The sequence below is a fragment of the Staurois parvus genome, unplaced genomic scaffold (assembly GCF_062004578.1).
Source record: "Staurois parvus isolate SC_StPar_1 unplaced genomic scaffold, SC_StPar_1.0 ptg000903l, whole genome shotgun sequence".
Lineage (NCBI taxonomy): Eukaryota > Metazoa > Chordata > Amphibia > Anura > Ranidae > Staurois > Staurois parvus.
In genome coordinates, this window is record NW_028318699.1 from 2,579,503 (window position 1) to 2,603,979 (window position 24,477).

At 45.7% G+C, this 24,477-nt stretch overlaps 1 protein-coding gene across 1 annotated transcript in view; it reads right to left on the reverse strand.

Annotated features, from left to right (window-relative positions):
* Positions 1-24,477, reverse strand: part of LOC149442190 (histamine H2 receptor-like) — a 192,794-nt gene that overhangs the window by 16,196 nt on the left and 152,121 nt on the right. Inside the window, exon 3 of the mRNA XM_089656416.1 lies at positions 4,969-5,145. Within this exon, the coding sequence (XP_089512542.1) occupies positions 4,969-5,145 (177 nt within the window). The remainder of the gene's footprint in view (positions 1-4,968; positions 5,146-24,477) is intronic.

Below are 24,477 nucleotides of genomic sequence, written 5' to 3' on the forward strand. Positions count from 1 at the left end.
TAATTCCGTACGGTGAATTTCCGCATTAATTGGATGGAACAGTGAACCTCAAATATGCAGGGTTTGCCTTAAACCCATGGTGGCATGAAAACCAAACCATATCCCTAGTTAAACATTTTTTTATCTAAGGTGAAAATTTAAATGACTGAAAAAGGATTCTAAGTGCTCCTCATTTCCTTTGTACACATTTCCCTGTGTGGAGCCTAATGGACGGCTGACCAAACATCTCCACTGGTTTTAGGGATTCAAATGTCATAACAGGGAACTGTAGGCTCTCCCGTCCAATTATCTATTACATCTAAGTGCTATTAAAGACATATATGACATTGTTACGAGTGACACCTTGAACTGAGACGTCCTCTATGGCAGCGTGTTATTTCAATGAACCCTCGTGTTATTTCTATGACAGCGTGTTATTAGGACAAGGTTCTTTCAAGTTTATAATGGCTCCTGCCCCGGCCTATCCTCTTATATCTCTGCAGCCGGCTTTACATTGTCTGAAGTCACACTCTCAAGACAAGCAATTATTTTTCTGTGTGCCACAACGTCAGCTACTGATCAGTCTACATGAAGAGTCTGGGCCAGCCTAAAACCCTCCCCAGTACACGGAACCTGAAAGTGTCACAGCCTGGGTCGGGATGAAATAGAAATAACTGGAGTATGGATGAACACTGAAGAAACCACTCCTGACCTCTTCGCCTTTTATATGGTGTACAGGGAAGCTTGGAATGAAAAAAGATCAATCATTTTCACATTTTATGACCAATTGTGCACCCATAACCACAGGTCTATGGTACTTACTGTATATAGCAAAAAGGATACAGCTACTAATTTTAATTTTTTTTTTTTTAAGGCTTGTTAGCCCTCATAAGTGCAAGATAAAAAACTTCCAGCTTTTATAGAGAAGGCAAATGATACAATATAAGCAACGAGTGTCCAGAAAGATGTTATCCCCAGTCTTTCATCTACCGGAAACCAACAAACAATGGGATGACATAATTGTATATTGCAGGTGGTGTACCTATGAGGGGTAAGTATACAAATGTGCACTCTTGTATGCCCAGAGCCATAAGACAGCATTCTTGATTTATTCTTTGTAGCAGGGGCGGACTGACCTTTCGAGAACTTGGGCATTGCCCGAGGGCCCGGGGTCAGTAGGGGGCCCCATGAAATGCCCTCTGGTACCTTTCATAGGCTTTTTTGGGTGTGGTTTGAGTGTGGGTGAGGACACAGGGGCCCCATGATCTCCTATTGCCCGGGGGCCCCATGAGTTGTCAGTCCGCCCCTGCTTTGTAGTGATTAAGCACGAGATTGTGTGAAACGTGTTAACAAGTCCTGTATGCATGACCTGGTGTTTTATGTATCCTATGGATCAATAAATATTCACTATACTCATCAATTCTCCGGTGTGCGGCTATCCCTTCTTCCTAATGCCCACAGCCAGTCCTGGACTGGCCATAGGGCACACCGGGCAATTGGGCCAGGGCCGCCTGGATAGGAGGGGCAGCACATAGAGGAACCGATTCATCCATTTCTCTCCTGCAGCTGCTGAATGCCACTTCTCCTCCTCTCACTCCTACAGGCATTTAGCAGCTGCAGGAGAGAAATGGACGAATTGGTCCCTCTATATGCTGCCCCACCGCCCTTCCTATTCATCTCCTGTTCCTGTGTACTTCCCCAGCGCCCATTCCCCGCAGTGCTGCCTGGTTCCCCCCTCCGGCTGCTGATGGAGATTTGTCAGGATGGAGAGAGGGGAAGGGGTCATTGAATATGCATTTACCGGTCTCTTCCATGCCTGAATGGACAGTCATTGATCAATACCGATCACTGACTCTGTCCATTCATGACTGAGGCATAGTAAACTGTGCTTACTATACTTCAGTTTGTGAATGGATGGGAGCTACTCCTGTCCATTCATTCTGTGCTGCTGAGGTTGCAGAGATGGAGATTGAGGGCTCTGTCCTCATTTTCCATTCTCTGTCTCAAAGGTGAGGTGCTTTAACCACTTCAATACCAAGCACTTTTACCCCCATCCTGCCCAGGTTATTTTCAGCACTGTTGCACTTTGACACCCACCCCCTGGTGACATCATCGACCAGGTGTATGCTGTTTTTTTTTGTTAATAAAGGACTTGTCAAAAACTGCCTCTGTGTTTTTATTTTTTTTGATACTTTTTTGGTGATTGAGTAGGGGTACATACTCATTCACATGGGGGGGGGGGGCGGGATCTGAGGGCCACTTGATAAGCCCCGCTCCCCACAACCACCGCTTTGGGGATGAGGTGCTTTTGGGGGGGGAGCCCCCTATCCCAAAGAATCCCCCTCATGTTGAGGGCATGTGGCCTGGTGTGATGCAGGAGGAGGGGCTGCTTACTTGTCGTCTCCCCTTTCCTGGCCTGCTAGGCTGCATAAGGGTCTGGTATGGATTTGGGGGAACCATGCGCTGGTTTTTAAAAACATTTTGGCATGGGTTCCGCTTAAGATCCATATCAGACCCGAAGGACCTGGTATGGATTGGGAGGGACCACCTTGCTGTTTTCTTTCTCAGTTTTTACTTGTGGGCAATTCTTTTGTTTACATTCAGCTGTCAGCAGGGAACCCCACTGAAAGCTGATGAGTCATCGGTTGTTAAGGATGCAGACAGCCAGCTTGCCAGCCTGCTCCTTAGCAACCAGCTACACTGTTAAATGCTGGCAACACATCAGCACAAAAACAGAAAAATGCTGGAAAAAAAGAACTAATATTAAACATTTTTTATCCAGCGTTTTTCGGGGTTTTTTTTAGCTCCTAGTGTGCATGGAGCCAAAGGGTCCTTTCACACGGGCGTTGTTTTTTTTTCATTAGTTCAGCCACATTTTTTCAAGGAAAAAAATAAATCAGTTTTACATCAGTTTTTACATCTGTTTTTATATCTGTTTTTTACATCCACTACCAATGCAAAAACAGATGTAAAAATGGACCGATGGCTGGTTTACAACCGTTTTTCATCCTTTCTAGTTTTTTTTTTTTTTACTGAACAAAAATTGTTCTTTCTTCCGTTTAAAAAAACGGATGTTAACGGAAGCGGATGTAAATGGATGTCGACAAATGATCATCTGCTTACATTCGCTTGCCCAAATGAATTGATGTCTGTTTTTCATCCATCAACGGATGGATGAAAAACAGACAAATGGAACGCCCCTGTGAAAGGGGCCTTAGGCTTTCTTTCTGCTATTTTCACCTGGTGATCTGGTCAGTAAGTCTGTTGTGTTTCAAAAGAACAAGCTCTCTTGCAGATGTATTAGTTACAGGGATGAGACAAACCATTTAATACTGGCAAGGGTTGCTTACAATGATTGGCTTTTATTTATTTATTTAATTAAAACCTTTATCCCAAAAGGAAAAACTGATGCTCTAACTCAGGGGTGTCAAATTCCATTTAATTGCGGGCCGTATCGGCATTATGGTTGCCCTCAAAGGACTGGTTGTATCTGTAAGACTAAATTTCCAGTGCACCCCCCCCCCCTATTACATCAGATTTCAAGAATCCCACACCTAACAGTAGGACCAGAGGAGGAGTGGAGTCAGTTACCAGAGTCTGCCGAATGCTGAGATCAGGGGAGGCAGAGATGAGGGGGTGCTGCAGCTACACTGAGAGGTGCAGGATATGGCAGAGGAGTTCTGTCCTCCTCTCTGCTGCTGATTGCTGAGACATGGTGGGGCGGACACCGCGGGTACCTGCAGGAGAGGTTCAAGGGCCACATGAAATGGCTTGAAGGGCCAGATTTGGCCCACGGGCCTTGTGTTTGACACCTGTGCTCTAACTGATTATAAAGTGTGAGCTGGAGTTCGGCTTCCATTTGTGAGTGTATTTAGATCTGTCATCGTACACCCCCCCCCCCAGACTGACAATGCTGCTGTCCAAAGGTCCTCCTGTGCTGCATCATCCAGAGTTTGGGCACTCTAATACAGTAGGTGTGTGTGACTGGCCAGATCACCAGGTGAAAACAGTGGGAAAAAAAACCTAACAAAGAAAACTAATGCAGCCACCACATCTAAGGATTGGTAAACTGCAATATATTACATTTTAAATTTTGGGTTACTTTAAATCTCCCCTAATCTCTTGCAAGTCAGAAATTAGGATAAGGGTGGTGACATCATTACTTTGCACCAATTAGGGACTACCACCTTCCACAATGATGTCATGCTAACATGATACAGGCACAGGGGGCTGTTAGAGCATTTCTTTATTTTTTTTTGCGGGGGAGCTTGTTGGAGGGAAGAGCACAATGAATATCTCAGCAAAGATGTTTCTCCGGACTTACATCAGTGGTTCATATTGTGAACTTGGTGTAGAGTTATTCACCCTGAGGTCATCACAGAGGACAAGGGGGCACTCTTTACGCCTGGAGGAAAAGAAATTTAATCTCCAAACACGGAAAGGTTTCTTCACAGTGAGAGCTGTGAGAATGTGGAATAGACTCCCTCAAGAGTTGGTTCTGGCCAGCTCAGTGGATTGCTTTAAAAAAGTCCTGGATTCTTTCTTAGATACACAGAATATAACTGGATATAACATTTATAGGTAAAGTTGATCCAGGGAATATCCGATTGCCTCTCGGGGGATCAGGAAGGAATTTTTTCTCAGCAGGAGCAAATTGGATCATGCTTTGCTGGGTTTTTTTTTTGCCTTCCTCTGGATCAACTGTGGATATAGGATTATAACTTTTTTTTTCTATGGTTGAACTGAATGGACTTTTGTCTTTTTTCAGCCAGACCAACTATGTATATGTGACTTGATGCAGGGCTGTGAGAATGAAAGCTGCAGAATCTGATGAGTGGTGTCACTTTCCTAGATAATCCAGGTTCACTGAATCACAGCAATGACAAAGCAGATAAACTCATTATTCAGCAGTTCTGATCAATAAATGACAGCTTTGTATTTGTTGGTTCTGATGACATTTGGCTATGAATTTTAGAAGAAAGCACTGACCTGCGACGGGACATCCTCTTGGAATAATGGTAGGGGGTGACTACCGAACAATATCTGTCGAGACTGATGAAGCACAGGGTGACAATCGACGCTGTGCAGAACATGACGTCAAATGAGATCCAAACCTTACAGAACTGCTTTCCAAATAGCCACATCCCGGTCACCTCATAGATTATACTGCAAGACAAAACATCCGACACAGCATGTTACAGACTGGTACACCTACATGATGGTGGATTGAGATGACTTGTTTGTTCTACCTTAGCACAGTTGCAGAGGTTGCTGTATAATATCATTAGTTCACTGATTGCTGTTACTGGTCTTGGATAGCTGGTTTACATAAAAAAAATAAACTGACTCGCCAGACGAGCATAAAATCTAAGCAAAGGTATTCTCTCCTCCGTCACTGATTGAGTCCTCTTTGATATGGAAGACATAGACCGTCATCACATGTTCCTCATTACCTCTTGCTTTTACACTTTATGCTGGCACCAGCTCAGAAAGGGTACAGGCAAGTGTAGTGAGTTTGTCTGCCACTAGATGGCTCTGTTGCCATTATTGCACGGTAAGGGGAAAGTTATAAGCAGGTGTTAGCACCTCTCCTGTAGTGATGTAATGGGCGGAGTTAATGCCCATATAAATGTCAGCTGTGGGTGGGGCCCAGGAGTCCAGGGTATGGGAACTGGGCAGCAAAAAAAGGGTGTGTGTGAAAAAAGAATTCACAAGAAAAAAGCGGTTTCATTATGGACAGAAAGCGATACCCACAAAGTTATCAAAAAATGATGCTTTATTGCAAGATTTGCACATATTTAGACATTTAGGTAAATACCACAGTTAGCCATCACCACAAGATGAGACAGTACCAAAAGAACTAACCTAACACAAAAAATAATAAAAGAAGGATGTCATAACCGGCCATGTATATGATTGTGCTGTAAAGACAACGACACAAGGTCTTATGCACAGGGGCGGACTGACAACTCATGGGGCCCCCGGTCAATAGGGGATCATGGGGCCCCTGTGTCCTTGCCCAAACTCAAAAAAGCCTATGAAAAAGGTACCAGGGGCATCTCATGGGGCCCCCTACTGACCCCGGGCCCTCGGGCAGTGCCCGTGTTTCCAAATGGTCAGTCCGCCCCTGCTTATGTATATACAGCACAAGCACATTGGAAACAACCGGCTCAGAAAGGGTGTAGGCAGGTGTAGTGAGTTTGTCTGCCACTAGATGGGTCTGTTGCCATTATGACATGGTAAGGGGAAAGTTATAAGCAGGTGTTAGCACCTCTCCTGTAGTAATGTACTGGTGGGCAGAGTTAGTGCCCATATAAAAGTCAGCTGTGGGTGGGGCCCAGGAGTCCAGCGTATGGGAACTGGACACCCCAGAGCTGCTAACATGCTGTCCTACACAGAGCTGATCTAAAGGGCCCTGTACAGGGCTGAATTCCCTGACAAGGAGGTACAGATTGTGTGAGGATAAGCTGTAGTCACCCTGTCTTACTTGACCTTCTTCTGATGGCCTGTAGCGGAGTATGTAAAGTCTTGGATGCCTTGGAGATCTGGACAGAGTACTCATTTGTGAGTAGTAGGGAATGAGTCTGTCATCTGGGAGCTCATGACACTCAGGTGTGGGTCCAGTAACTTGGTGATAGAAGCTGTAGACTTAGTATTCATCAGGAGGTGGTCCCAATTCTATGGTGCTCTCAAGGAGGAAAGGGAAGATGGTCTAACTGAAAGTTGTGTGCAGTTGTGTGCAGTTGTGTGCAGTTGTGTGCAGTTGTGTGCAGTTGTGTTCTGCACTGATGTGACTGCTACTGAATGTCTAACCTTGTATATAGTGTTCTGCACCAAAGATTCTGCTTGTATGTCAAATGTGATAGGTCACGGAAAGTAATGTGATGTTATAAGGTTGCAGCAAAGTACTGAAATTGCATCCGTGTGTAGACATTCCTTTATTCTGATAATCTAAGGCCTCTGGCTGGGAATGTCTTGAGGGGTGCCTTTGGCCAAAAGACTGGTAGCCAGAAAGACAGGCGGTGTGTCTCAAACACAAGGGAGTAGGGTGAGCTGAGCTGTTGAGAGAATTCTGTGTTTCTGCTGTGAAATCTGGCAGTAAATTGCTTCACAGTACCTGCAGCTAGAGAGGTCAGTGAGAGCCACTTTAAAATTCCCTTAAGCTATGCAAAGCATGACATTGTAAGCTGTCCCATCCTCCCCCAAACCTTCCCTTTGACCAGTAAAGCTGTTGATGGGCAAATGGGAAAGTGTGGGGCAACTCTTGACATGCCAAAAAGACATTTCAAGCTTTGTAATACCATTTTAGTCACGGTTTAGAGCAGTTTCATTACTTACAGATGTGTGCCAACACATGGAAAACCCAAGACATGTTACAAGTCTCTTTATAGATTATCTATCATGCAGCAAACTCTTCTTAAAGTGGAACTACACTGCATATGATCACCACAAACCAAAAGCACTATTTAACTGCTTCTCCACCGCCCTATAGCAGGGGTGCGCAAAATCACGTATAAATATGTGATTTTGCATCTCCAGGTAGGGGGTGCGTGTGGCCATGGCTGTCAATCACCGGGTCGCAGACGATAATTACCCACTCGTGATTACCGAGTATCTCCGACGGGGAGGAAAACTGTTTTGTTTACTAACAGTCTTCCTCTCTGTCGGCTCAGGCACACTGCTCTTGAAGAAAAGCTTCTGGAAGAAAGCTCAATTTGTGGGAAAAACAGGATGTAAATTTCATTTGGGTGCAGCATTGCATGACCGTGCAGTTGTCAGGTAAAGTAACGCAGCGCCGTAATGCAAAAAATGGCCTGGTCAGGAAGGGGGGTAAATCCCCAGGGGGGTAAGTGGTTAATTACATTTTTTTAATTAAAATCAAACGCACCCATCCATCCATGCTTTAATAAGCTGAGAAACCACTTAGAAAAACACCCCCATCATTTCTGGCCATTGCCATCTTGAGTAAGGGCAGATGATTAATGTAGCAATTACTTCCTGGAAATCATCTGCCCTTAGTTCAGGCATACAAGCTGAAGGGTGTGCTTTATTGAAAAAAAACCCTCCTCCCCTCCTGAAGACTTCTAGAATGTATGACATCATTTGCCTAGGCATTGAAACTAGGACGTGACCAAAGAAATGGAAAAAATAGTTTAAAACAAGTAAATATAATATACTTTCTCATCTATTTACTAATGGTAGCAACATAAGGATTCAAAAGAGGCAACGTTGATTGAAAGAGTGAAGTTCCAGTAGCAAATGTTTAAAAAAAAACAATTGCCCCTGCAGGTTAATGCCACAATGTGCTAGTATCCACCCCATACCAGCACATTATGGCAAATGTACCTTACAAATGGAATCCTCTAGCAGTGCACTGTCACCACTCCCAAAGCTTCTATCTTCTTTCTGGGTTCACACTATCTGGCCGTTTGCATGGCCTGGCTGCAATGATGTCACTCCTGCACATGCTCACGGGAGTCCTCATAGCTCTCTGCATTGATGGCACACTTAGTGTTCTGTACATGCGTAAAGCACTGTGCATCCACCAATTAAGCCGATGCCATCATCTACTAGGAAGGCAGTTCAAGCCATTTTCAAGGCACCTACAAATAAAACCTTTATTTATAGTCAAATTTTTGACTTTACTACCACTTTAAAGCATAACTTCACTCTCTCAATCAACATTGATTATTTTTTAATCCTTATGCTGCTAATATTAGTAAACAGATAGGAAAGTATATTGCATTTACTTTATTTAAACTTTTTTTTCAGTTACTTCCTGGTTTCCATGCCTAGGCAAATGGTGACATACATCCCAGGAGTCTTTAGAAGGGAAGAAGGGGCCTTCTCAGCTAAGTACACTCTTGTCTGCGCTAAGGATAGGTAGCTTCCAGATTCCAGGAAGTAAATTCATCTGCCCTTACTTAAGATGGCCACAACCAGAAATGCTAAAGGGGTGTTTTTTTAATTTCTCAGCAAAATAAACCATGGAGACATGGATGGATGGGGGAGTCTGTTTTGAATAATAAAAATGAATTAAATAGTGTTTTTAGTTTGTGCTGCTCAGATGTAGTGTAGTTCTGTCTTAAGTAAAAGCAGACTATGAGAGCTCTGTATAAATCTTGGTTTCAAGTTTTTATTATAATCATGTTACATATATGAGGACAGAAGGGGTGGAACCAATAGAATAGGACATCTTATTAATGCATGCCTAGCACAGCATGATAAATACAGTCCTGGCTCTGCACAGGGAGTCCAAATATCATGATTGCATAATACATTGGAATCTCCCTACTGTGGGGCTTCACATGAAAGTAGGAAGAATTAGAACAAGATGCCATCCAGGCAATATCAAAGTTCTGTCAGATAGAATAAAGAGAAACATAGAAAAGACAGGAAGATGTATCAATGTCTGGAGATCCTTAAAGTTTGTTTTCTACTAGAAATGCACTAATACATCATTCGTTAATGCTTAGAAGACTAAAATCAGCTTTCATGGTGATTCTGGATTAGAGACAGCTGTGCCTTTCTTGCTACATGGGAGTTGGCTTTATATACTCCAAGCTTCAAGGACAGTGGCTTTCAGAACTTGCCTGATCATGGTATATTCAGCGAAATTCCAGTAAAGTGAAACTGCTTCATTCCCTTGTTTGTCTAGCTTGACTGTAAGATTCTCTGTGATGTATGTATTGTCATGAACAGACATCAAAGAAGAAACATTGACGTACTTCAAGACTCTAGATTACTTGGGCAACTTGACAACTACTCATAATGCAAGTAATAGAATTATCCAGAAATGTGTAGAGAAGAATGCCAGACTCATATTTAGATCCACATAAACTGCAGTTAAATAATTTTAGCATTCAGTTTCAATATACTCCCAAAGCATGCTCCAGTTAATGGTTTAGTAGCCTGATAACTAGAGATGAGCGAATCGAAGTATCCGAAGTGGAATTCGAGTCGAATATCGGAAAAATTTCGATTCGTGCCGAATCCGAAAAATAGCCTAATTCGGACGCGCGAATCGAAATTTTTCAGAAAATGGCGGCTGACATGTGCGGCGACTGAGCGGGGATGTCTGGGAAGGCGCGCAGACAAGGCGCGCTGACCCATAATGCATTCCTCAACTACATGTGATCGCATCAGCCAATCAGCAGCCAGCCAGCCAGCACTGTGTAATGGTCGAGCTATAAATAGCGGCCATTTTGGAATTCTTCATTTGCCTGCAGTTATTGAACAGAGGCAGACCGCTCTGTACTAGGGACAGGGACAGAGTTAGGGCCACAGAAACGATAATTGGGGACAGAGAAAAGTTACTTAGGGACAGAGAACCATTACTCAGGGACACAGACTTGTTAATGAGGGCCACAGAATCGTTATTTAGGGACAAAGAAACGCTAGTTAGGGCCACAGAATTCATAATCAGGGACAGACAGAATTGTTACTCAGTGCCAGAGAATTGTTACTTAGGGCCACAGAAACGTTATTAGGGCCACAGAATTTTTACTCAGGGACAGACAGAATTGTTACTGAGTGCCAGAGAATTGTTACTTAGGGCCACAGAAACTTTAATTAGGGCCACAGAATTTTTACTCAGGGACAGACAGAATTGTTACTGAGTGCCAGAGAATTGTTACTCAGGGACAGACAGAATTGTTACTGAGTGCCAGAGAATTGTTACTTAGGGCCACAGAAACTTTACTTAGGGCCACAGAATTGTTACTCAGGAACAGACAGAATTGTTACTGAGTGCCAGAGAATTGTTACTCAGGGACAGACAGAATTGTTACTGAGTGCCAGAGAATTGTTACTTAGGGCCACAGAAACTTTACTTAGGGCCACAGAATTGTTACTCGCACAGACACAGAATTGTTACTCGCACAGACACAGAATTGTTACTGAAGGCCACAGAACTGTTACTTAGGGCCACAGAATTGTTACTCGCACAGACACAGAATTGTTACTCGCACAGACACAGAACTGTTACTGAGGGCCACAGAACTGTTACTTAGGGCCACAGAATTGTTACTCGCACAGACACAGAATTGTTACTCAGGGCCACAGAACTGTTACTTAGGGACAAAGAAACGCTAGTTAGGGCCACAGAATTCATACTCAGGGACAGACAGAATTGTTACGGAGTGCCAGAGAATTGTTACTCAGGGACAGACAGAATTGTTACGGAGTGCCAGAGAATTGTTACTCAGGGCCACAGAAACTTTACTTAGGGCCACAGAATTTTTACTCAGGGACAGACAGAATTGTTACTGAGTGCCAGAGAATTGTTACTCAGGGACAGACAGAATTGTTACTGAGTGCCAGAGAATTGTTACTTAGGGCCACAGAAACTTTACTTAGGGCCACAGAATTGTTACTCGCACAGACACAGAATTGTTACTCGCACAGACACAGAACTGTTACTGAGGGCCACAGAAACTTTACTTAGGGCCACAGAATTGTTACTCGCACAGACACAGAATTGTTACTCGCACAGACACAGAACTGTTACTGAGGGCCACAGAACTGTTACTTAGGGCCACAGAATTGTTACTCGCACAGACACAGAATTGTTACTCAGGGCCACAGAACTGTTACTTAGGGACAAAGAAACGCTAGTTAGGGCCACAGAATTCATACTCAGGGACAGACAGAATTGTTACGGAGTGCCAGAGAATTGTTACTCAGGGCCACAGAAACTTTACTTAGGGCCACAGAATTTTTACTCAGGGACAGACAGAATTGTTACTGAGTGCCAGAGAATTGTTACTCAGGGACAGACAGAATTGTTACTGAGTGCCAGAGAATTGTTACTCAGGGCCACAGAAACTTTAATTAGGGCCACAGAATTTTTACTCAGGGACAGACAAAATTGTTACTGAGTGCCAGAGAATTGTTACTCAGGGACAGACAGAATTGTTACGGAGTGCCAGAGAATTGTTACTCAGGGCCACAGAAACTTTACTTAGGGCCACAGAATTTTTACTCAGGGACAGACAGAATTGTTACTGAGTGCCAGAGAATTGTTACTCAGGGACAGACAGAATTGTTACGGAGTGCCAGAGAATTGTTACTCAAGGCCACAGAAACTTTACTTAGGGCCACAGAATTTTTACTCAGGGACAGACAGAATTGTTACTGAGTGCCAGAGAATTGTTACTCAGGGACAGACAGAATTGTTACTGAGTGCCAGATAATTGTTACTCAGGGCCCCAGAAACTTTACTTAGGGCCACAGAATTTTTACTCAGGGACAGACAGAATTGTTACTGAGTGCCAGAGAATTGTTACTCAGGGACAGACAGAATTGTTACTGAGTGCCAGAGAATTGTTACTTAGGGCCACAGAAACTTTACTTAGGGCCACAGAATTGTTACTCGCACAGACACAGAATTGTTACTCGCACAGACACAGAATTGTTACTGAAGGCCACAGAACTGTTACTTAGGGCCACAGAATTGTTACTCGCACAGACACAGAATTGTTACTCGCACAGACACAGAACTGTTACTGAGGGCCACAGAACTGTTACTTAGGGCCACAGAATTGTTACTCGCACAGACACAGAATTGTTACTCAGGGCCACAGAACTGTTACTTAGGGACAAAGAAACGCTAGTTAGGGCCACAGAATTCATACTCAGGGACAGACAGAATTGTTACGGAGTGCCAGAGAATTGTTACTCAGGGCCACAGAAACTTTACTTAGGGCCACAGAATTTTTACTCAGGGACAGACAGAATTGTTACTGAGTGCCAGAGAATTGTTACTCAGGGACAGACAGAATTGTTACGGAGTGCCAGAGAATTGTTACTCAGGGCCACAGAAACTTTACTTAGGGCCACAGAATTTTTACTCAGGGACAGACAGAATTGTTACTGAGTGCCAGAGAATTGTTACTCAGGGACAGACAGAATTGTTACTGAGTGCCAGAGAATTGTTACTTAGGGCCACAGAAACTTTACTTAGGGCCACAGAATTGTTACTCGCACAGACACAGAATTGTTACTCGCACAGACACAGAACTGTTACTGAGGGCCACAGAAACTTTACTTAGGGCCACAGAATTGTTACTCGCACAGACACAGAATTGTTACTCGCACAGACACAGAACTGTTACTGAGGGCCACAGAACTGTTACTTAGGGCCACAGAATTGTTAATCGCACAGACACAGAATTGTTACTCAGGGCCACAGAACTGTTACTTAGGGACAAAGAAATGCTAGTTAGGGCCACAGAATTCATACTCAGGGACAGACAGAATTGTTACGGAGTGCCAGAGAATTGTTACTCAGGGCCACAGAAACTTTACTTAGGGCCACAGAATTTTTACTCAGGGACAGACAGAATTGTTACTGAGTGCCAGAGAATTGTTACTCAGGGACAGACAGAATTGTTACGGAGTGCCAGAGAATTGTTACTCAGGGACAGACAGAATTGTTACTGAGTGCCAGAGAATTGTTACTTAGGGCCACAGAAACTTTAATTAGGGCCACAGAATTTTTACTCAGGGACAGACAGAATTGTTACTGAGTGCCAGAGAATTGTTACTCAGGGACAGACAGAATTGTTACGGAGTGCCAGAGAATTGTTACTCAGGGCCACAGAAACTTTACTTAGGGCCACAGAATTTTACTCAGGGACAGACAGAATTGTTACGGAGTGCCAGAGAATTGTTACTCACGGCCACAGAAACTTTACTTAGGGCCACATAATTTTTACTCAGGGACAGACAGAATTGTTACTGAGTGCCAGAGAATTGTTACTCAGGGACAGACAGAATTGTTACTGAGTGCCAGATAATTGTTACTTAGGGCCACAGAAACGTTATTAGGGCCACAGAATTGTTACTCAGGGACAGACAGAATTGTTACTGAGTGCCAGAGAATTGTTACTTAGGGCCACAGAAACTTTAGTTAGGGCCACAGAATTGTTACTCAGGGACAGACACAGAATTGTTACTGAGGGCCACAGAACTGTTACTTAGGGCCACAGAATTGTTACTCGCACAGACACAGAATTGTTACTGAGGACCACAGAACTGTTACTTAGGGCCACAGAATTGTTACTCGCACAGACACAGAATTGTTACACAGGGACACAGAACTGTTACTGAGGGCCACAGAACCGTTACTTAGGGCCACAGAATTGTTACTCGCACAGACACAGAATTGTTACTCGCACAGACACAGAATTGTTACTGAGGGCCACAGAACTGTTACTTGGGGCCACAGAAACGTTAATCAGGGACACAGAATTGTTACTGAGGGCCACAGAACTGTTACTTAGGGCCACAGAATTGTTACTCGCACAGACACAGAATTGTTACACAGGGACACAGAACTGTTACTGAGGGCCACAGAACCGTTACTTAGGGCCACAGAATTGTTACTCGCACAGACAGAATTGTTACTCGCACAGACACAAAATTGTTACTCGCACAGACACAGAATTGTTACTCAGGGACACAGAACTGTTACTGAGGGCCACAGAACTGTTACTTAGGGCCACAGAATTGTTACTCGCACAGACACAGAATTCTTACTCGCACAGACACAGAATTGTTACTCAGGGAAACAGAACTGTTACTGAGGGCCACAGAACTGTTACTTAGGGCCACAGAATTGTTTCTCGCACAGACACAGAATTGTTACTCGCACAGACACAGAATTGTTACTGAGGGCCACAGAACTGTTACTTGGGGCCACATAAACGTTAATCAGGGACACAGAATTGTTACTGAGGGCCACAGAACTGTTACTTAGGGCCACAGAATTGTTACTCGCACAGACACAGAATTGTTACTCAGGGACACAGAATTGTTACTCAGGGACACATAATCGTTTAATTAAAGAGTATGTCAGACAACATGCAGAGGAGTGGCAGAGGAGGCAATGTTTTAGGAGCGAGCAGACGTGGCAGCAGAGGAAGGGGTCGAGGCAGCACTATTCGCAGCCAGAGGCCAGTGCTCCCGGTGTCATCCAGCGGTCGTGTCTCCACCGACAACCCTGCCGTCATCGATTGGTTGGCTCGGTCGTCTTCCTCTTCCCAGGTCACCTCTGACACCTACAGCCAACGGTCGGTGGGTACGTCAGACACAACCGTTAGTTGGCATGGCCCGGGACCAAGCCCACTGAAATCACGTGTCCTCTACCTGCCCCTGTCCTTTGGTGTTCCCTCACCAAGCGAATGCTGTGGGCTCAGCCCCACTGTACAGTGAGGAAGAGCTAACAGAGGGCGGTCAGGAACGGGGGGAGACATCCGCCTTTTCAGCAGCTAGGCGAAGAAGTAGTGGCGAGGAGAGTGGCCCGGTAGCCGGTCTAGAGACAGGTCTGTCTCCTGACCCAGACGCAGCCGAGGGGGCTAGTAGTGAGGCGGAGACCCTACTTGATGATGAGGAGGTTGATCGCACTTGGCAGCCTCGTCGTCATCAGGCAATTTCTTCCGCATCATCAGGAGAAGAGGGTGGCAGCTTGGCAGTGAGCGAAACAGTCGGTGGGTTGCCCAGGAGACAGCAGCAGGGTCGCAGCAGTGTCAGTGGAAGCAGTGTCAGTGGAGCCAAACGGCCACGGAGTAGAGCACCAGCTCCACTGCAGCCTACCACCACGGCCAGTAGTGGTGCCGGTGTGCACGGAGGAAGCAGCAGTCAGCCAGTGAGGAGTATCGGGGGCAAAGTTTCCTACTCGGCAGTGTGGCAATTTTTCGTCAAGCCGCCCGAGGAAGTAAACGTAGCCGTATGTCGACTATGTGGCCAGAAAGTCAAGCGTGGCCAGGGGGCCCATGTTGGGACTATTTGGGCCATGTTGGGACAATGGGAGACCTCCCATTGCTGCTGTCTCCATCGCCACACTCTGCCATGTGCCACTTTCAGGTCTCCTCACACACTGCTGGTGTGTAGAATTTTTTGACATAGGGTGCTGGCAGATTATGGGCCTCCCATAGCTGCTGCCAGGCCCCTAATCTGCCATGGGCCCCTATATACCGCCTCCTCATGCTGCTGCCAGGTCCAGAGTCTGTCATGGGTCCCTGTACGGCCTCCCATTGCTGCTGTCTCCATCGCCACACTCTGCCATGTGCCACTTTCAGGTCTCCTCACACACTGCTGGTGTGTTGAATTTTTTGACATAGGGTGCTGGCAGATTACGGGCCTCCCAAAGCTGCTGCCAGGCCCCTAATCTGCCATGGGCCCCTATACCACCTCCTCATGCTGCTGCCAAGTCCAGAGTCTCTCATGGGTCCCTGTACGGCCTCCCATTGCTGCTGTCTCCATCGCCACACTCTGCCATGTGCCACTTTCAGGTCTCCTCACACACTGCTGGTGTGTTCAATTTTTTGACATAGGGTGCTGGCAGATTACGGGCCTCCCATAGCTGCTGCCAGGCCCCTAATCTGCCATAGGCCCCTATATACCGCCTCCTCATGCTGCTGCCAAGTCCAGAGTCTGTCATGGGTCCCTGTACGGCCTCCCATTGCTGCTGTCTCCATCGCCACACTCTGCCATGTGCCACTTTCAGGTCTCCTCACACACTGCTGGTGTGTTCAGTTTTTTGACATAGGGTGCTGGCAGATTACGGGCCTCCCATAGCTGCTGCCAGGCCCCTAATCTGCCATAGGCCCCTATATACCGCCTCCTCATGCTGCTGCCAGGTCCAGGCGAACGTAGTCACACAGGGGAGGAACTTCTCAGTGTAATGAACAGAGAAATCGAAAGATGGCTGTCTCCGCGCAAACTGAAAATCGGAACCATGTTGACCGACAACGGAAAGAACATGGTGTCTGCTCTGCGTCAAGTAAGGTTGTGCCATGCGCCATGCATGGCTCACGTGTTCAATCTGGTTGTCAAGCGGTTCCTAAAATCCACCATCCCACTGCAAGACATCCTTAAAATGTCACGTAAACTTTGCATGCATTTCAGCCATTCCTACACCGCAAAGCACACCCTCCTTGAACTGCAGCGGCAGAACGGAATTGCACAGCATCGCCTGATCTGCGACGTTGCAACAAGGTGGAATTCAACCCTACACATGTTAGACCGCCTTTACGAACAGCGAAAGGCCATCACCGATTTCCTGATGTTACAAGCGGATAAAGGTACTCCCTGTGTAACTTAGATGTCAGCCACTGGCAGCTCATGCGTGACACCTGCGCTTGCTCAGGCCCTTTGAGGAGGCCACGCTATTCGTGAGTCGGCAGGACTATGGGATGAACGACGTCATTCCTCTGTTGCACGTCCTGGAACAAATGCTGTTAACAATGGCTGGTCAGGGTGCGGTAGACGTGGCGCACAGATCTCAACGCCACATGACCCCTGTGGGGGCAGGACAGGAAGAAGAGGAGGAGGTAGAGGAGGACATTTGTGCTCAGGAATTATTGAGTGAAATGGGTGGTTTTTCCACTCAGCGGACAGGAGTGGAGGAGCAGGAGCATCTGGTAGAGGAGGAGGAGGAGGAGACAGAGGACCCAGACGCACCGTGGCAGTATGCTGTGGAGATGGAGGCAGGGAGTTTCTCGCATTCCTTGGCACAAATGGCCCATAGCATGCTCGCTTGCTTGCGTAGCGACAGCCGAATAATAACCATCAGACAGGGGGATGACTTTTGGCTGTCCACCTTGTTGGACCCTCGCTACCGTTCAAAAATGGTGGCCGTTTTCACACCTGCTGAGAGGGAGGCCAAAATAACGTACTATAAAAACCACCTATGTAGTCAGCTGGTCTCTGCCTGTCTGCGCCAACGTCCATCCTCAGACACTGTGGGCCCTGTGCGCTCGCGTTCCGCTGCCATGGCAGCAGGGGAGGGGTGGGGTGGTAGGAGCAGTGGCAGCTCCACCAGCAGCGGCTGCCTCAGTCTGCAGTCGATGATGAGTAGCTTTCTTCACCAGCGCAGTGAGGAAACTACTAACCAGCCGCAGCAGCAGCAGCATCAGGTGGACCTGGAGCAGGACCTCAAACAACAGGCTTAGGCCTACTTGAACAGCACCCTGCCAACCGAGGTAGACAATCCCCTTGACTACTGGGCAACGAAACTTGACCTTTGGCCCCAACTAGCTGAATTTGCCCTTGAAAGGCTGTCATGCCCGGCCAGTAGCGTGGCATCGGAGCGCGTGTTTAGTGCGGCAGGAGGTATTGCAACTCCGCGGAGGACACGACTGTCCACCCAAAGTGTGGAGAGACTGACGTTTGTGAAAATGAATCAGGCGTGGATTAGTCTGGATTTCAAACCACCAGTTCCTGACACAACTGACTAAATCCGCCATGAATCATGCCTCAAACATGTGCCACTTTCAGGTTTCCTCACACACTGCTGGTGTGTTCCATTTATTGTCATAGGGTGCTGGCAGATTACGGGCCTCCCATAGCTGCTGCCAGGCCCCTAATCTGCCATGGGCCCCTATATACCGCCTCCTCATGCTGCTGCCAGGTCCAGAGTCTGTCATGGGTCCCTGTACGGCCTCCCATTGCTGCTGTCTCCATCGCCACACTCTGCCATGTGCAACTTTCAGGTCTCCTCACACTGCTGGTGTGTAGAATTTTTTGACATAGGGTGCTGGCAGATTACGGGCCTCCCATAGCTGCTGCCAGGCCCCTAATCTGCCATGGGCCCCTATATACCGCCTCCTCATGCTGCTGCCAGGTCCAGAGTCTGTCATGGGTCCCTGTACGGCCTCCCATTGCTGCTGTCTCCATCGCCACACTCTGCCATGTGCCACTTTCAGGTCTCCTCACACACTGCTGGTGTGTTGAATTTTTTGACATAGGGTGCTGGCAGATTACGGGCCTCCCATAGCTGCTGCCAGGCCCCTAATCTGCCATAGGCCCCTATATACCGCCTCCTCATGCTGCTGCCAGGTCCAGAGTGTGTCATGGGTCCCTGTACGGCCTCCCATTGCTGCTGTCTCCATCGCCACACTCTGCCATGTGCCACTTTCAGGTCTCCTCACACTGCTGGTGTGTTCCATTTTTTGTCATAGGGTGCTGGCAGATTACGGGCCTCCCATAGCTGCTGCCAGGCCCCTAATCTGCCATGGGCCCCTATACCGCCTCCTCATGCTGCTGCCAGGTCCAGAGTCTCTCATGGGTCCCTGTAAAGCCTCCCATTGCTGCTGTCTCCATCGCCACACTCTGCCATGTGCCACTTTCAGGTCTCCTCACACTGCTGGTGGGTTCCATTTTTTGTCATAGGGTGCTGGCAGATTACGGGCCTCCCATAGCTGCTGCCAGGCCCCTAATCTGCCATGGGCCCCCGTACCGACTCCTCATGCTGCTGCCAGGCCCGTAATCTGTCATGGGCCCCTGTTGTCGCTTGTTGGCATATTCCGCTCGTTCAGATGCTCCTTCTCCTGCTACTCCTCTTCACGGATTCCGTCAGCAGTCTTTCTTGGAATCCGTTTCCAAGAGACAACAGTTTGCGAGCACGCACCCGACGGTGCAGAAGCTGAACGTCCTCCTGTCCAAGTTGCTGCTGCCAGGCTCGTAATCTGTCATGCGCCCCTGTACCACCTCCTCATGCTGCTGCCAGGTCCAGAGTGTGTCATGGGTCCCTGTACGGCCTCCCATTGCTGCTGCCAGGCCCGTAATCTGCCGTGGGCCCCCGTACCAACTCCTCATGCTGCTGCCAGGCCCGTAATCTGTCATGGGCCCCTGTACTGCCTCCTCATGCTGCTGCCAGGTCCAGAGTGTGTCATGGGTCCCTGTACGGCCTCCCATTGCTGCTGTCTCTATCGCCACACTCTGCCATGTGCCACTTTCAGGTCTCCTCACACTGCTGGTGGTTTCCATTTTTGTCATAGGGTGCTGTATGGCCTCCCATTGCTGCTGCCTCCACCGCCACACTGTGGCTCCACACTCTGGTTTTGGCCCCGTGACTGCCCAAATGAGTGAAGTGTGCGGTGATTCTAAGATCGACGGCACTCATCTGCATGTCATACTGACTGACAGTATTATTTCTCTTCCCCAGCAGACTCCAAGGGCATTTAAATTAAAGGTACAGTGTTCTGCACTAATATTAAGTCTCTCTGAAGCCTAGAAACACCCTTTTTTAAGTTAAATTCACAGCGAATATATTCGACTCGAATCAAAATTTTTCCACGAATTCGCCGAATCAGTCGAATCGAATTTTTGAATACTTCGCTCATCTCTACTGATAACAGCTATCCTACAGCCCAGAGGCATTGAATCAGACACCTGCGACCTCCAACCAAAATCTCTCTTTTCCCTGGACACAATGCTATGGTGCTCCCCCCCAGGGCCAATGTCATTTGGCAGGGTCAGCAACAAAACACCAATATATTTTGGCTATCTGTAAGAGTGGTATTCATATCAGCACTGTAAGGGTTGTGTTTTTTCACTTATCCCCAATGAAAGTGGAATGTTTCCCACTGATTCCCAGTAACCTGAAAACAATTTCAAGGGTCCCTCAGGTGTTAAGCCTTTGAGGACCATAAGATTTTGGAACGCCAAAAGAATCAATTTTTTTGTTTTTAAAGTTTGTACACTTCAGTTGCTGTAACTAAGCCATTTCATGAAATAATTGGCAAAAAGCTAGATCCATTTGTTGTTTGTTGATAAGAACTAATATTTTGACTCAAACCAAAAAAAAAAAAAAAAGAGTTTTATGTTCTTAATCAGATGATACATGCAATTAAAAACATGGGACAAATACGTCCCTTTGTCCTCAAAGGGTTAAAAGGTTATGAAAGGATTGTTTAGAGCAATGCCAGTCAATCTTTCAGGATCACTTTAACTTTCTGTTTACAAAATAATGGTTTACTTTAAAGTTGACCTAACTTTACAGTTTAGGTCTACCATTCTCAACCAGAGGTTACTGGAGGTTCTTTGAGATGAGGTTGATTGACCTTCAATGACTGCATAGTTTTAGATCCAATGCCACTTGGCAGAGCCAGCGGCATGACACCTATGATTTCTTAGCTGTCTATTAGGGTTACATTCTGAACACCACTGTAATGGGGGTATTCTTCCCTGACCATCAATAAAAGGGGTATTCTTCCAAGACATCAATGAAAGTGGCATTCTTCCATGACCATCAATGAAAGGGGCATTCTTCCATGACCATCAATGAAAGGGGCATTCTTCCAAGATAACAATGACAGGGGCATTATTCCTTGGCCATCAAGGAAAGGGGCATTCTTTCCACTTACCCTTGATTAAATTAATTTTAGCAAGGGTTCCCTGAGACCTGAAAATGAATTCAAGGGTTCCTCTGGGGTAAAAAGGTTGCGAAGACCTGGTTTAGGTCCATGTTAATCTACATGTTTAATTGGGTTAAACAAAGCACAGTCTGAAATTGACTTCCACATTGGTTCATTGACTATAAATACGGACACAGTGGAAATGTTTCCTATAAGACCTAATTATCTCTTTGTGCTTCTGTATCTAATCTATACCACACCTCATATAAAGGATCATTAACTTTATTAATATTGCTAAATTTCTAGCACAACACTGACTATATGTCCCTCCTGGCTTCCATGTTTCATTTTATATTAGCGCTTCTGCTTACGTGCATGGCTGAATAGCTTATTCCCAGTCACCTGCGCCTCATAATCATGTATAGGGCTTGTATTTATTCTGTGGTATTCCCTACTGTACCATAAGGAAAAATAATGAGACAACCAACAATAAATAATCACAGCTTTCATCTGCACATTACTAATGGCAGCAGTGCTGAAATTACCTTTTTTTTTTAAAGTGAACACTTGTGCCATGATTGTAAGCATTCACATCTACAGTATACTGTATATTCTTAATAAGCAGTAAATTCATTTTAAAGCAGAACTCTGGAAATGACACAAAAACACCCTGGTAGTGGCCCCCAAGTCAACCCTCTCTCCTTCCCCAAAGCACTGCATATATTAAATGCTTGTTAAGTCTAGGGATAGAAGAATAGACTGTAATACGTACCTTATTTCTTGCTCTGGCAGGTTCCTTCATTCCGAGTGACTGGTCCTCTGAAGCCACTTTTAGCTCGTATGATGATGTCATCAAGTACAATTCAGGACCAATAGCCCTGCATTGTATGCGAGGACAGCGAGGGACCACTCCAAACCAGGCACAGAGGAGAGTACATGAGCAAAGAATAAGGTAAGTATAACATATTGTGCTTTTACCCCTAGAGCTAAAGTAGGGATGGGCTTGATGTTCGAGTCAAAAGTTTTTCTCGAACATCAGCCGTTCATGTGCTCTGACAGTGCATTGTGAGAGTCATGATTGGCCAAAGCAATGCACCTGACAACCTGATCAGGTGACGTCACCGCTAGCTCCGCCAAATTGTTTACATCTGACCAGCAAATGTCAGATTGCGGCGAGGGGTTGGCAGGCATTGTTTATTTTTTATTTCGGTGAGTCAGCGTCGCCGTGACAACACTGGACGCTGTGACTGACGATGGAATACAATGATGGAACCATTTTTTTGGCTTTTTTATAATGAAAGGAATTTTTAAAAAATCTGGCATCTTTATTTTTTCTAAATGTAACCCTTTAGTGAATGGGTAGAGTACAAGTACCCCTTACTCATTGACGGGGGGGCAGCATCAGGGTGCCCCGTAATTTAAATGGGTACCCTGGTACAAATGAGCCCCCCTGCTCACAGATCTCCACAACCATGGGGCCAGGGTTGTGAGGAAGAGGCACTTGTCCCCTTCGGCATGGGGACCCCATACCAATGCTGAGGGCATGTGCCCTGGTAAGCCGCAGAGAGGGGGGGTACTCTATTGTGTCCCCCCCCCCTTCCTGCCCTGCCAGGCTTGTGCTCAGATCAAGGGTCTGGTAAGAATTTAGGGGGGACCCCACACTTTTTTGGGGGATCAGGTTCCCCTTAATAGTCCAATCAAGCCTAAAGGGACTAGTATGGCTTTTAGGGGGAACCCCATGCACTTTCCGCTCCATTTTAGGGAGATGGTTTTCCCCTTAAAAGTCCTACAGCACTAAAGAGCCTGGTATGGCCTTTAAGGAGAACCCCATGCACTTTTTTTTTAACTTTTTACTGTGGGGTACCTCCTAACCTTCCTACCAGACCTAAAGGGTCAGGTATGGATTGGAGGAGGACCTCATGCTGTTTTTTTTTTTTTAATAAAAATTAAAAAAAAATAAAAATGTCAGTCCTGCTGTAGCAGGTTCTATACATTTTACAGATGTGCAACTTTGCAGGTAGTTTAAAGGGATACCCCATGCATGATATGTACAGGAACTTTTCATTTTGTTTTGTACTTTAAGCAATGAAAAATTACTGCCCCTTTAAAAACAGTACATTTGGAAAAAACATTTTTTTAACTGATTCATGTCCCTCAGGGCAGTACCCGAGTCCCCATACCCCTTTTATGGCCAATAACATGCATATAAGCCTTCAAAATGGGCACTTTTGAATTTACAAGTTGGAGTCCCTTAGACTTGCATTGAGTTCTAAGTTCGTGGTCAAACATTCATTAGGTTCAACCGCAAACCGAACACTGAGCTAAAGCATTTAACCCTTGTGGTGCGGGGGGTACTGAAAATATTGTTTATTTTAATTCCTGGAGTTGGACTTTACGACAAACACTTATTGGCCCTTATAGACTTAGGCACAGTAATTCATCATGAAACTTCATAACTGGTAGTAAAATCACAGCTCACCTAATCTAATTGGCCCTTCTAATGTAAACACACAGCAGGAGCTCTAAGCTGCTCACAAACCAATTGCAACCCTACTTCAGAGTCTCTAGTAATCTTTGAGGATGAATTATCCACAGTGTGTGCAACTACAGAGGTCGGGGGGGTTACTTGGTGAATAGGTCTTCAACTGCTTTTTAATAATATGTAAATACATGCACATCTATAACCTGGCCATGGGCAAATCCCATTTGCAACTCTTTCATGTAGTAGTAGCACAAATATATCATTTTCTCACATTCCAATTCTATTGAAAGGAGAGCTCCAAGAAATACTCTATCTATAGAAAGGACAGTGAGAGATAAGTGTTATGTGTTAATTACACCTACTCCATGCTGTCCTTTCTGAGATAAGGCTTTCTGAAAACTAGGACTTGAATGAAGAAGTGACATTAGTTCAATTCTTCTAATCTCTACATATCTACTCCCTGTACCTGCAATCTTTTTATGGAATTAGATGTGGCTGTAGAAGTCTATAACGCTGACATTTTCAGCAACCAATTTCATTTTCTTTTTCTACTCACCCTCCTGCTCCAGCGTATCTAGCATAGTTAAATTCATACTAAACACACGCTGTTTAATTTACATTATCCCTTCTATTCCTGTATATGGATGAAGGCACTGTAATTATTTTAATGAAAAAAAAATTAGCCTTTGGGAAACAAAGTAAAAATAAATAGATAATATCAATAAACTGTTTTAAATTGTCATACAACAATACATTTAAAATTAAATTTTTATTATTTTTGGTAATAACATGGTGTGGGTGGATTTCTGCCAGTCAGTGACTGCGTCATGCCCCTCCAGCTACGTCGTAGAATAACAGGGACGTGAACCCTCC